At 41.5% G+C, this 14,890-nt stretch overlaps 1 protein-coding gene across 2 annotated transcripts in view; it reads left to right on the top strand.

The window, feature by feature from the left end:
- Window positions 1–14,890, top strand: part of cntnap2a (contactin associated protein 2a) — a 465,407-nt gene that overhangs the window by 282,328 nt on the left and 168,189 nt on the right. For both annotated transcript variants that reach the window (XM_033639118.2, XM_033639119.2), the window contains exons 11-12: window positions 4,716–4,878; window positions 13,649–13,755. In XM_033639118.2, coding sequence (XP_033495009.1) covers window positions 4,716–4,878; window positions 13,649–13,755 — 270 coding nt within the window. The remainder of the gene's footprint in view (window positions 1–4,715; window positions 4,879–13,648; window positions 13,756–14,890) is intronic.

The raw sequence follows: 14,890 nt of genomic DNA, 5'->3' as shown, positions 1-14,890 counted from the left end.
TGGATATACTAATGAGAGAGTAGTCAATTATGGGATGTTCCACCCTGGAGCATGTTGGTGTTTGATAACTGGAGGGGGGGAAGCGTTCTGTGTTTCCATTATTAGTTTTGCAATCTCCACTTCCTTAACAATTTTATAACTCTGCTGTGCTGCTTCAAACTGTGTCACAGCATTTCTTTGCTCATTGCTCCTTTTGTCATCATTTTGCAAGCATTATGTTTTCTCTCACATTTCTTATTTGCGTATGAATATATGAAGGTCTCGTAAGTCTTAAACTTTGCTTTTCTGTTGCAATCTACAGCGCGTTAAGATGCGAAACCTTTCTGACCTTTAAAAATGAAGTGTCACTGACACTCCAGTTGGTTTATTCAGTTACTTTCAGTATATAAGATTTTTCACAGATTTCAAAATAATCTCTCTAACACATGTAGTGTGAAATAATAATCACAGTATATGTTTTTCTAGCTTCCATATACTGTCTGCTCTTCCTCTTCATCTTAAAGCTTGTGATGAATTAGACATATGAATCTGACGCCCACGCTATCACAGAGTGTGAACCCTGCCCTTTTGTGTATGTGCTGCATTCTTGTGCATATAGCAGGTACATAGTGTCCTCAAATTGTGTCCAGTAGTGTTTGAGACACTTGTGTGAAGGTGCATGGAGTATGAGTTGCAGTGTTTGTTTGTTTTAACAGTTAAGGGGAATTGCTCAGGGAGAAATAGCAGCAGGTGGTTAATGGATAAGCACAATTTTTCCTGGTGTGAATTTGGGAATTTGAGAATCTACATATTGTTGTTGGCAACATTTAACGTCTCCTCTGAATATGTTGTGGATTTGCAGCCTCGGAATATTTGTTTATTTCGACGTCTAAGCATTTTTGGCCGATTTCCAGCCTACCTCTCCTGAAAGCAGATACGTCCCCGAAATGTGTTGGGATGTGGAAACAAGTGCTCTGAAGCCTGTGAGCCAGCCGCGCCAGTCAGATGGTGTTCAGGTAGCAGAGAGCTGGTGCTGGTCTTCCAGTGTGTATTGTAAGAGAGGCTCTTTGGGCACAGCAGGGGGGCTGTGATAGAGTGCCAGCAAGACTGCAGGGGATTATTGCTGCTGTTCCAGATCTGGAGGGGTTATAAGAGATAGAGCTTTTGTTTATACTACAAATTAAAACCACACGGCATCGTTGCTTTCGGGGGGGGAAAAATAAAATGTGGTCAGACATTCTTAGCTTGGATTTAGGCTACGGGTGTGTGTGATAGCTTGAGGATGTACAGATGTATGACCACGTCTATGCTTTGTTTGCCAAGTGTTTGTCTCTGTTTGTATCCGACTCGTTAATCTGTGTCTGTATCTTCCTCTGTTTGTCGCTGCAGCTGCAATACAGCAATCTGGCTGATACATTGATACATTGCTGGTCATGGCTTTAGAGCAACAATATGGGAAAACATGATGCTTTGACCAAAACATTAATTATTTAGCCAGCTCATATTCATTGATTATACAAATTAGTGTGGTGCAACATTTACAGTGTTAATCAAAAGCCCCGTTTCCACCAAGCAGTACAATACGGTTCAGTTCAGTACGCTTTTCCGTTTCCACTGTGAAAAGTTGTCGATGGTACTAATGGGACCGTTCTGTACTGTCCCCATTTTTGGTCCCCCCTCTGTTGAGGTACTTAGCACACAGATCTGGTACTAAAAGGTGGAGCTGTGAACACTGCAGTCTGCTGATTGGTCAATAGAGGACGGTCACTCTGCGCAGGGCTGAGTTTTACTGTAGTTCTATTACTGTAACTATAAAATGAAAGGATGTTTTGCTGCCTCTCGCAACAGCTGTCGTCAGAAAAAAACAAATTTAATTCACTGGGCAGACTGACTTGTAATGTTACTCAATGCACGAGTTGACAACCTGAATCAATCAACACACCTTAAGTTTCACTGTGACAACTTTGACCATTACTTTAGTTTTTATATGACATACACTTTTAATAATAAGTGGATCTTCGAGCATATATTAATTCGGCCGGGTTATGTGAATGGCATATATCCCAATCCTCACTCAGCGAAAAAAATAGAGCTGTGGAGCGTTGTTCCTGTGGGCTACAGCAACACTAAACCCCTGAGCTTGCCTGAGAAGGACTAAATGCACAAACCTGCTATTTTTAAATATCTCATGGAGAGAGACTCTCACTGCGGCCTGTTCTATTTTGTTCTGAAAATGTCTGCATGCAGCCTCGTTCTGTGGACGATAAATGAGGTGCAGATTTCCATCTATGAGGAAATACAGTGAGTGCTGCACGGAGCAGTGAGTGACAACAACCCCGCCCACATTTCAGAGTACTATTTGCGGTTGGAAACACTAGGGTCTAGGTACCATGTCTGAAGGGTTACTTTTGGTTCCAGAGGTACCATACTGAAAGTGTTTGTTGGAAATGGGACCAAAGTGACGCAAGGGAGCTGCCCAGTACAGCCACGAATGTCTCTGAGAGGATACAGGATGTTAAAGGGACAGTTCACCCTAAAATCAAAAATACAGATTTCCCCTCTTACCTGTAGTGCTGTTTATCAATGCAGATTGTTTTGGTGTGAGTTGCCAAGTGCTGGAGATATTGTAGAGATGTCTGCCTTCTCTCTCAAACATAGTGGAACTAGATGGCATTTGGCTCATGGTGCTCAAAGCACCAAAAAAAAAGAAAAACTCAACTCAACAATGTCTTTTTCCAGAAATCATGACCTGGTTACAAAAAGTAATCCACAGACCATGTTGTGAGCAGTTTCTTGTAGGAACTATTTTCCTTCTACCGAACTACACCCACCAACCATATCAACGGTTGTCTTATCAGCTATCTTGAGTAACTGTGTGTATTTGAGAGAGGGCGGACATCTCTACAGCTGATATCTCCAACACTTGGCCACTCAAACCAAAACAATCTAGATAGATAAACAGCAATACAGGTAAGAGGGAATATATGTATTTTAGATTTAGGGGTGAACTGTCCCTTTAAGTGGTTACCTAAAGGTACTTTAAAAAGGTTGATTTCAGGCAGAGGTGAGGGATAACATGCTTGTTTGTTTTTTTATTAGACACTATCAAAATGTCTTTAATCCGAAACATTTTTTTAATCAAATGAGACATAACCAGTTTCAGTAGAAATTTAGAAGCAGAGAAACATTTTCAGTTGCAGTGTCTTGAAAATTCACTCCATACAAAATGAGCAATATGTGAGCCCTAAACAGATGACACCCAAAAAGAATGTAGTACATTTTTCGCAGAGTTAAATTGGAAAAACTACCCGTCAATGGTGTAGATAGAAAAACAGAGTACCCACCCCCTGTTGGCTTTCACAGCCCGGCAACATACATTCATCCACCCATCCCTTGTTCCATGCGTTGCACCGTTTGTTGTGCCAAACTGTCAGGAAGGCTGCATTTCCTTTGCATTCATATGCTATCCACAGCAGCACACAAAGTGCTGCCAGCCAGCTGCAGTCTGCTCTGTTTCCCATCTTCTCTCTCCCTTTCCATCTCTCCCTCTCTCCTTTCACTGTCTGTCTGTCTCCCACTCCTCTGGAAAGACAGCAGACAGGTGTGGCAAGAGAAGAGACAGATGGCAAGGATGACAGGAGAAACTTTTGGGGGAGGAAATGAAAATCAGAAGATGTGAAGAAAAGGATGAATCCAGCACAAACACACACACACACACACACACACACAGGCTGGCACGCACATTTAACTTTTCTGCTGGTTTATTTGCTGGCATATCAGCAAGCCACATAAACTACAATTATGTTGGTGCGCACACACACACACTCACAGTGCATATGCCCTCTATAATAAGCCTTTTTGATGCTTTGGCCTTGAGGCTAATAGGCATGCTGGAGAGTGTGACAGCTTATAACATCACAATGATGGAGATGTCATTGAGCGGCAGTGTTTTATGAGTGACCTGTGTGCTTGTGGCAAAGATTGAATTCCAGGCTCGCATCTCCTATACCTGACTGTGCATGTACACTCTATAACGCCTCTGGATATGCACGTGAACACATATACTGTAAACCTGTGCATGAAGACAAAGTTGTTTATGTAAAATATATACACACCTATCACATATCCACGGGCTTCAATTTGTGCAACTGATTTCGCATGCGCATACATCATATGCACACAGCTATGTCCTAGCCTTGTCCTCTTTTCAGTCAAGGCCCAGTGCTACCTCTCGACGGGCCATTGACTCTTGTATCCCATAAAGGTACTGTATATAGTAAAACCTATATGTCCTCTGGTGTATTGCGGCCTTAGCACTAGTATTAAGGCTAATGGGCCTTGTGGATAAGCTCTAAAACATGAGGACTGATGAAGGTTCATGGCTTTAAAAAGTGACAATAACCAGCCAGGAGCCAGGTCTGTTGTTACTCGTCAAGGATGATACCGCTGTTAAGTCTGATGTCTACTTCTACAGAAGGTCGTCTTTTCATGATGCATATTAAAGCCTAGATCAAAAGAAATGCATCTCTTCTTGTTTATTGTCAGCTTCCCACACCCTTTCACCTCTTTCACTTATTTCTTTGAACAAACGCTGCTGTGCATCCCTTTGTTTCAGCTCCTTCTCAAATTCTGTTCAGAATTCAGTTGACTGATCTCCAACGCTCTTGCTTTTGTAATAGTAAAATAATCTGTAATAAAGTTTTATTTTTTGCTTTTTTTTCTTTCGCTGGTTTCAGGGTATTTTCTCCAGACGCTGTTCCAACCCTCCCAGCGTTCCTTCCAGGGCTGCATGCAAGCAATCTTGGTGGACGACCAACCGGCTGATTTGCACGAGGTGGAAAAAGGCACTATCGGAGCATTTGAGAATGTCAGCCTAGACATGTGTGCAATCATAGACAGGTAAGAGCTACAATTCCTGTGTGCACGTGCTTCCACACAATCATTCATTAATGAATATACACACTCAGTCATATGCGAAGCACTAAAACAATGTGTCATGAGTGTCATAAATCAAATGGGTTTAAATTGGAAGAGTCATATAAACAGAGTCTCTGAATTCTTATCTAGAGATGTATGACTCAGGGCTCTGGGTGTTGTGGCTGTTTTTTTGTGTGCTTGTCATACTGATAAATGGATATAATTGATGCGGTGGATTCACAGTGTGGGGGGATGTGTGTAAACAGTACATTTTTTTCATTTTTAACTGAAAGAAAAGAGTAGGTTTCAGCCTTGGAAAACACTATATGATCTTAATCAAACATCAAAATTGAGCCACGCGTTTCTCTATTTCATTGCCAAGTATGGCAGAGCTGGAGATTCTGCACAGCACGTCCCAGTGTTGGCTCACTGGAAGCATTCATTACAACTTGTTGACATTCCAATTTATTTCCTTGTCATAGAGTAGACAAATACATCGGGACGGATTTGCCATATACGAAGTCATCCATGCCTTTAGCTCAATATGAGAGCTTCTTTCGGTGAATCTGATGCCTGTGTGCAAAACATTTAAACTTTGTTGGACTGATTTAACCTCCAGGGACTAAGCCTTGCCCTATGTTGAATAAAAGTTTTTTTCTCCATCAGGGCACAGACATAAAGAAACTTTCAGTGGTTATTAGAAACATGGAGCATGGATCGCACTGTTAACATAAACGTGACTAGGAAGCCACAATAAGGAGTTGACTTTGTGCTGATTGGAACAGCATTTTCCACGAACTGAGTGATTTGTTTTCAAGTTAGGTTTGTCAATAACACTTACCTTCATCAATATCCTTGCCCAGAGAAGTAGACACCAACTGCCACTGCTTGATTTAGATCAATTTTGTCCTCACTTCAAGAGCAGTCTGGCTTGCTGGGATGCTTAACTTTGGACCATGGCTTAGTCACATTAATACAGATAGACACATTTCAAAAAGCTGTTCATGTGTCGAGCAGAGTCTTTGTACTGAAAAGCTTTACCGGATCCTTGAAAGTTGTCAGTCCATACTGAAACACCAAAGCAATCAAAAGCTCAATTTTGTCACCTGTGTCTCTATTAAAGAATAGTGATGAGATTGAAGATCATAAGTGCTACCTTATAGCCAATTTTAACAGATACAAGACTGAGGCTGTAACTGAACAACTGCATTACGACCTTTGGTGAAATCACTACCACTTACATAAGTCATCTGACATAGTATATAGTAGTACGTAGGCAGCACGGTGGTACAGTGGTTAACATTGACGCCTCACAATAAGAGGGTTGGGGGAGCCCTTCTGTGTGGAGCTTCCATGTTCTCCCCGCGTCAGCACTGGTTTTCTCCGGGTACTCCGGCTTCTTCCCATAGTCCAAAGACATGCAGGTTAATTGGTGACTCTGAATTGTCCGTAGGTGTGAATGTGAGTGTGAATGGTTGTCTGTCTCTATCGCCCTTTTGAAACAGGAATTGTGCGAATTTGCAGGAAAGCCCAATCAGTCTTCTTTCAGCATTGGCAGTATAAAAACAAAATCGGGGAGTGCAGCAAAATGCCACCTGCCTACTTTTGTTTATACAGAATACGCCTTTTTCGGGGCATTGGGGGCGTGAGCAAGTAACAAAACATGTAGCTCAGCGTGTGATGTAAACAGTGACGTGGGAGGGAAGCCGCGGCTGGTCAGTCCTTCGGCGATTCTCTCGTAAGTTGGCCCGTTCTTCACCGTCCCCATTATCTGACAGTTAATGGCCTCTTTGTTTGTGAGGACAAGGAGGGTGCACAACTCCTTGTCTCCCCAGTTGCTCATCTTTACAGTGTCTGTCAGGTTTGCGTTTCCCTCTTGCTACTAGCTGCTCACTAATTCCTGCTATCAGCTGTTTCCTGTTTATCCACCGCCAGTGGCTCGCACATGCGGCGTCATCAACAGCTCCTCCCACAAGTCATCAACAGCGCCTCCCATGGCGGAAGGCCACCTCGGTCTTTTTAAACCAAAAAGGTTTCCGCCATTATGACTACCCTACGAGGCGGAAAATTGGGCATCTCGGATCAACTTGCCAATCTGGCTCTGTGTGTCTAAACGCTCACAGCTTGCCGGCAAAATGGCCCAACATTTGCTGAAAATTTGTCAGTGTAAAAGGGGCGTATGTGTCAGCCCTGTGATAGTCTGCCGACGTGTCCAGACTGTCCAGACCTCTCGCCCAATGTCAGCTGGCATAGGCTCCAGCCCCCCAAGACCCCCAACAGGATAAGCGTTTACGGAAAATGAATGAATGATTATGGTAGTATGTAGAAAATGAGTGACCGCAGTTTTGGGTACTATTAGAACGTGGCCTTTTAATTGGGAAGTACTTTACCATACATGTGAAGACTGAACTTGTCATAAGTTGGGGGTTTTGTCCACTTAGGGGCAGCGAAAACAAGCTGTGAACACAACGCTGACATATTACCACATTATAAAATGATATGCTGGACTTGTTAGCATACAGTTACCTTCTTTACACATCCAGCAGATATCATGTTTCTGGCCAACTGACAAATGTATATTCAATGTTGACTCTACTTTAAGCTCTGTATCTGGTTTCCACTAACTCCTGGGAGAAATGTTTGGCTCTTTAGCTACTAAATTTTTCACAATGTTTTCCAACTTGTCACTTAGTTTGGGCAGGTGGCATACAGTGTGTTTTTAGAGCTTTTTCACTGTAAACAGCTGCCTGCTGTGGCCAAAAACAACGCTATGAAAAGCAGTGAGAGTGAACCAAAACAGAACACTGGAAAAACTGAGTTTAAATATGGTATATAACTCTGTCGAGCTGAGGGAAACTGCAGTCGAGTGATAATTGTTTGATTCACCACTACGCATGGCCCCTTTCACATGTTGTGTAGTAATTTGACCCACTGTTGGTATAAAAGTATTGATTAAAGCTGCATTAACAATCATATGTTAGCACTTTTAATTAATTAAAACAAAGAAAAAAAAAAACTATTATTCCAGTCCATACTATGGTGTTAAACTTTACACACGTCTGTTTTATAGTGAAACAGATCTGGTTAAAGTATAATTTTGGACACAGATGCCTCTTAAAATTTGATGAAGCCCTCACTTTTTAAAGTTTTCATGCCTGTGTTTAATTGATGGATTTGCTGGCAGCCCTCTGCTATCATTTGTTTTGCCATTGCAATGTGAGGTAATGTAGTATGAAATTATTATTATTATTGCAGATTGTGGTGCATTAGCACTGCTGATAGTTGTTAGCAGCAGGCAGATTTTTAGAGCAAACTCTTGTCAAGGTCCTAAGATGTCTACACCAGTTTCCTACCCCTGCTTTTGCCCATATCTATTACTTCAACTGTTGTGGATCTGCCCTGCAGTACTTAAGGTGGGCCCTGTCCTTCCATGGAAGATGAATGGGTGCAGTGTTACCATCTAACTAATCAGAATGTCTTTGAAGGCGGTTCAATAGACCTGTCTGACCTCCTTTTGATCAATGCCGTTCCACTGTGGGATTCTGTTTAGGCTGAAATGGTAGAAGAGGCAAAGCATGCACACACATCTCCACAGACACACACTCGTGCTGACACACCCGGGGGCAAGGCATGCAAATTCACATATTCCACAATGTCACTGTCATTCTGTAAGAGCACTGCAACAATACACACATGAAAGCATTAACACACTCTAGAGGTGCACCATTCTCTTCATATGTCTTGCTTTTTTTCTTCACACAAAGCCCAGAGCATATGTAGTTAGTGTACTTCAGTGCTCACAGCTTGCTGAGCGTAATATCTTTGTGATTGTCAGTGCCTGTCAATCACAGCCCATTGTGAAAGCACAAAGTCATTTTAACTGCACTTGTTAGCCGGGTAAAGCTACGAAGCATCGTGGCATACTTGGATCACCGGCATATTCAAATTTTCTTTTTCATTTACAGTACATGTAATGGCATTTATAGAAAGTCAAGGTTTAATATGATTTGAAATCCATTGTGTGTGCTCAGAGCTCACTTTTATATCAAGTATGTAGGAATATAATTTAATAAGAATTTTATAAAAAGCTGAAGCTGATTGAAAATGTAATATAAACCACTATTTGCCAATAATATAAATAAATGTCCTGATTGATATTGTAATAACATCTTTACAGATAGGGATAGGGTGAGGAGCATGAACATCTGGAAGGAGCTCGGAGTAGAGCTGTTACTCCTCCACGTCAAAAGGGGTCAGTTGAGGTGGTTCGGGCATCTGATCAGGAGACCTCCTGGGCGCCTCCTGTTGGATTTGTTCCAGGCATGTCCTACTAGTAGGAGCCCCCAGGGCAGACCCACAGCACGCTGGAGGCATTACATATCTCATCTGGCATGGGAACGCCTTGGGGTCCCCCAGGAGGAGCTGGAAAGCGTTGCTGGGAGAGGGATGTCTAGGGTGCTTTGCTTGGCCTGCTGCCCCCGCGACCCGGCCCCGGATAAGCAGATGAAAATTAATGGATGAATGGATCTTTACAGATAATATAATACTTTCAAGTTGAATCAAGTTGAAATAATTTGGAGAGATAATAATGTAAGAAAAGTATGCTTTTTTTTCCTCGGAAATGTATGCTGCGGAAGTATACAACATTTAGTGGTAGTGCCACTTTAGCCTGCTGAAAACACTCACATTTGTCATTGATTTCATGGTTGGAAATATAAACTCTTGGATTTATCTAGAATTTGGATTTTACAACAAATGACAGGGATTGTCAGTTAAAGATGCATTAAACTAAAATCCCTTTCAGTAGAAAATAAATCTGTCCATACTCATGCTGACTGGTAGTTGTGAAAGCATCGTCCATTAGTCCAGGTTGGATCTTAGATTAGACACCATCAGAGGACAACAAAAGCTGCAGAAGATAGCTGATGTTACACAAGTGAATGATGAAGACAACACAGTTGATTCCATCTCTATGAAATGTTTTTTTTTCATCTGAGCCTCGACTGATCGCCTGAAATTTCTGCGTTCAAAACGGTTTTCAAGTCGAATTTTAAATTAAGAGAAAAGTTGACCTTAATACTTAAATACATTTGAGAGAAGAAACTTCTTTTTAACTCAATGGCATCTCCTCAAAATATGATGGGAGGATGGAGTCAAAGATTTTTTAGTTTGATAGGGAGGCCTGACCACAAGAGTTTTAAAACCACCGTTTAATCTTGACTATAAGTTCTGGGTACCTTTCAGCAAGCAACCATGACACTAACAAACCAATCGCCCTAGTATTTTGTAGGCACATTTATGACTATTGTCGGGGCCCTCTTGTGGTGATTGTGATTCACAATTGTTTGAAAACCTGTTTTGACTGTTCCATTGATTTTTGACTTCTCTATCCTCTTAACCCATAGGGGGCACATTGCTCAACAAAACCATGTAGCAAAATAAAGCAAAAGGGTTTTCAGAAATCATTTCAGCTAAAAACAAGAAGTCTTACTATTTGTAGCAGGCCATATTTTCATAAGTGCTATATCGTAGGCAACTGGACTTGCTTGCGTCCAGTTGCCTACGATATAGCACTTAAGATTACCATGACCTGGATGACTGACAATCTTCACCGACAACCAGGCCATATTTTGGCCTTTGTCGTGGCTCAAAAACTGCCATCTACAGACAAGTTTGGTCTCATTTGGAACTGGGACATCTGCAGATGAATTCAATACCTGATATGTTATTATCCACTATAGCAAGGCATCACACGAGATGAAAAAGTCCCTGCTATTGTCATCTTTGCCACCATCTTGACTGTAAGGGAACTGGAAGGAACAATTCCACCAGGTGCAGCTGCGCCACATGCATTGTTTAGAGTGGCCACAATCGGCATCGGCAGCTGCATTGGCGTGTGGTAGAGATTTGTATTCTCCTGAGAGCACTTTTCTATTTTTTTCATGTAAACCACTGTCACAGTGAAAATGGGAGGCGATACACGAGTAGTAATGTCACCCAATGTGTCTTTTTCTGCATCAGTCAACACAGAGCCAAGATATCCTTAGAGAGGTGGATGATCATTTTGCAAATGTCATTTTTCTACCCATATTTTTCTACAGCCACTACATCTCTCCGTCTTTCCACACATACTTACAATACAGTCCATTCATAAAACACTCCAGCACTTTACACTTTTTCTAGCCCTTGTAACCTTGTTACTTCAGCGCTTTTTCAGAAAGTAAGAAAGTATATTTGTGAGTTTATGTCACGCCAGGGTTGACAGGTTGCAAAACATCCACAAATATGAAAACAAATGTGAGTCCAGATTATGAGCGCTTATATACAGAGACATAAAAGTATACACAGTTAGAGATGCTCCAATATCAGTGAACTCTTTATATATCATATGAACACGTCTGCAGCTGTATATCAGCTTCATGGTAACTGGAGGTATGACATCAGTGATCGTCTTGTCTCCCTCTGAAGATGGACTGTCTCTGTGCCCTGAACTGCCTGACTCCCACCATGGCTAAAGAACTATTAAAGGATCCCTGCAGCACATATGAGTCAGTGTTTGTTTTTCCTCCAGCTGGCTTTCCTCTTAACATCACTTTGATTCATTCACATAATCAGACTCAGATATTTTAATCACATAACTTGTGCGAGTACATGTTTGCAAGTTTGCGTACGGAAAACCCAGCTCCAAGACTACAGTGCCTGGGGATCGATCCCCACCAGGCCTGCAGGCACATCAAACCACGAAACTTTGATGTATTCAGGATTTGAGTTGGTATTCAAATTTTAACAAGAAGCCCAGTGATGTCTTAACTGCTACGTGCTCAGTGCTGTAATCACACTGAGGCGGATAACACTGTTTACTCGCACTACACTCCAGGTCCTTTTTTGAAATGTGGATACTGAATTGTGGCTAAAAATTCTCCCCTCCTTTTTGGTTAAGAAACACAAACTCATGCATTTCTGGCATCATCTGCATGGACAGTCAACACAACAAATAATTCTGTCACCTCCTGGTTTCCATGATCACTTAAATTGTGTGTCAAATTAATGTAAGCAGACATCCAATTGTTGTGCAAGTTATTTTCATTGACATATTTTTGTGTCTGTTGTCACACAATGTATTAAATATAAAACAGTAATTTATTGCATCTCGTAGTAATTTCTGTAATTTCAACTTTTTGCACTGACACAGTCAATGAAATGCTCTAATGACTGATGAAAACACCCACATTGTGTGGAAAGTTATTGGCATTTAAAATGAGTAATCACATCTCATCTCCGTGCTGACATGTCACAATTTTGGAAGTATCTTTTTGTTCTTGTTCACACTTTTAACTCAACAGAGATACTCCAGATATATCCGCTTTGAAAACACTGTCTAACAGTATAATTTCTTAATATGAAAAATAAGTCTTTCTTAGCGTGAACAAAGGGCTATAACAGAGAGAGCGAAATGTGTATTCAAAGTAAATAAGCAGCTGGTTACTTATTCATGTCACAATAGCTGAAGGTGGTGCAGATGCTTTCTGATTGCTATGTTTAATCAATTGAAATATTTACACTCACCGTTGAGTATTACACTTATTACAAGAATCAGATCCTACTGCTGGTCTTGCACTTTTAAATGTGTTTTGGGTTGTTTTCCACCAGAAATAATGCAAGGTGATCTTTTTCGATTAACCAATATTGTGTGGCAACACATGCTGCTGGCTGGTCTGTGGACATGTCTGCAGTAGACTGACAATGAGTCTTCACGCCCTCCCACTGTACAAAAATGAAGCCAAATTATCCCAGATATGAGTGCCACCATCTCGCAGTGGTGACGGCATTTGGAGCCAGAGTCTACACAGTAGTGATCAGGGAGTGGAGCTGCTGTATCGAGGTCCTGCCTATACACACACACCCAAATAATCATGAGCGGCGCCATTGATCACAAGCACACCAACAGACAGGCACAAATGTCAATCATAATGTTACACACTCTTTTTATAGCATCAAAAAACTAATTAAAATCAAACTTATCAGAAAAACGAACACCTGAGAAAACACTGGCAGGGTAAGACATACCTAAAATGACAGAAATTATTCTTGGGGAAAAATTATTTGAAATGTACTTTGAACTTGTACTTTGTCCCATGTCCAATCTTCTAACATTGAGGGGGCGGGGTTTATGACTTGTACTGCAGCCAGCCACCAGGGGGCGATATTTTTGGCTTCATTTTTGGGGCGCTATCATGTCGTCCATCTTTATATACAGTGTATTTTCCAGCTTTAGAAAGATGCCCCAGCTAGCTTAACACATCACCATTCATACTGTATCCTACTGTATCATTGTTTCACAAAAAGTTCAGAGATGTCAGGATATTCTGATCCAATCTGTCCCTCAGGAGTATTATGTAGGTTTCAGCCATGATCATAACTGCCGGATGAATGTTTTTTGTTCAACATGCCAGTCAACATATTTAACATACAGTAACTGATGCATTAAACACAGTGATGGTCATATCTAACTGTCTCCCACATGTGACAGATGTTTAGCAGGCCGTTTGCTAGCTGTTAATACTAGAAATACTGTATTCATATCAGCATAACAAGAGTTAAATCAGAGTTTATCTGATTCAAGCAGGCTGGTAGTGTAGAGGGAAGTATTGTGGCAGTGGGCAGTGCGTGCATGCATGTGTGTGTGCTTCTGACCTTTACATACGTACATGTCACGTAAATGTTTAAAACTAGTCTCTCATTCTTCCTCCAGGTGTATGCCTAATCACTGTGAACACGGCGGCCGGTGTAAACAGACGTGGGACAGTTTCAGCTGTACCTGTGATGGAACAGGATACACAGGAGCCACCTGCCACACATGTAAGTCTTTGAATGTGTGTGTATATTGTGCGTTTTCGCCCATCTGTTTTTTCCCCCTCTCTTAACACAACTGTGTTCTGTTCCTTTTTGCCTTTGTTTGATTTCGCCTCTGTTCGCCTTTGAGTGATTAAGCTGTTTCTCCTTCCAAAGCCACAATCCTCAGCAGAGGGACAGATGAACTTTTGAAGTGTTCAGAGGCCAGGCTTTACTGACTGCGTTGTGCGTTTTGTTCTGGTCTGAGAAAAGGCAACCCGACCAAAAGCACCAGCACACAAAGAACAGAGTCGGAAAGAGAAAAAGCCAAAGAGGTTCTTTTAAAGGCTTAAAAATTTGAGAATGCCATCCCACCTCCCATGTGCCACAAATATTGTTCTCTTTTAAGAGAGGATGAGAGGGGAAAGTTTTGGAACTACTGTGTGTGTTCGACATAAAACAACAGATTTAATATAAATGTAGTGTGGGAAAATTAGATAGAGGAATAAAGTTAGTGAAAAAGACATTGCTAAGGATGTAGCATCACAGAGGGACAGAGGACTTTGAATAACATCAGAACAGAAATAAATCATAGAAAAAACGAAGACACAAGCAGTGTAGTCTGTGTGTGTTTTTGTTTCAATATTTATAGAGGATTCATTCTTTAATACGAGATAGCTGAAGGCCCAGCAGAGATAGTTGGTCGAATCAGGGGACCAGCTAGGAAAAAGCAAGTGAGGAGACTGGATGAAAAAGACATTCTGTTTAAAAATCTTGTGTTTTGTGAGTTGCCAAACTGGTTGCCAATTTTCAACCAGGTCTGCGTTGCCGCAGTGTGGGGAGGGCATGCAAATAAACAGTGTGCTGCCAGCTCCTGGAGCCCCCCACTCGTGCTGTGAGCAAAATCCACTGGTGTGTTTCGTGTCATGCAACACATTTTGGCTCCAGACACTCCCCACACTGTGGCGACACTGACCTGGTTGAAAATCGGCAAAGTATCCCTTTTAGTTCTAATGGTAAAACACAGGTTTATGAATCAATCAGTGGATCGACAGACGATACATTTTTAAAGATTTGTGATGAATAGTTATATTTCTGTATCACTTATTTGGCAAAAATGTCAAAAAATATTTGCCAGTCGCAAACTCAGAAATGTTTTATA

Source organism: Epinephelus lanceolatus, chromosome 20 (genome assembly GCF_041903045.1).
Source record: "Epinephelus lanceolatus isolate andai-2023 chromosome 20, ASM4190304v1, whole genome shotgun sequence".
Taxonomy (NCBI): Eukaryota; Metazoa; Chordata; class Actinopteri; order Perciformes; family Serranidae; genus Epinephelus; species Epinephelus lanceolatus.
The sequence above is the reverse complement of the archived record's forward strand: the minus strand, read 5'-3'. Positions and strand labels throughout refer to the sequence as shown.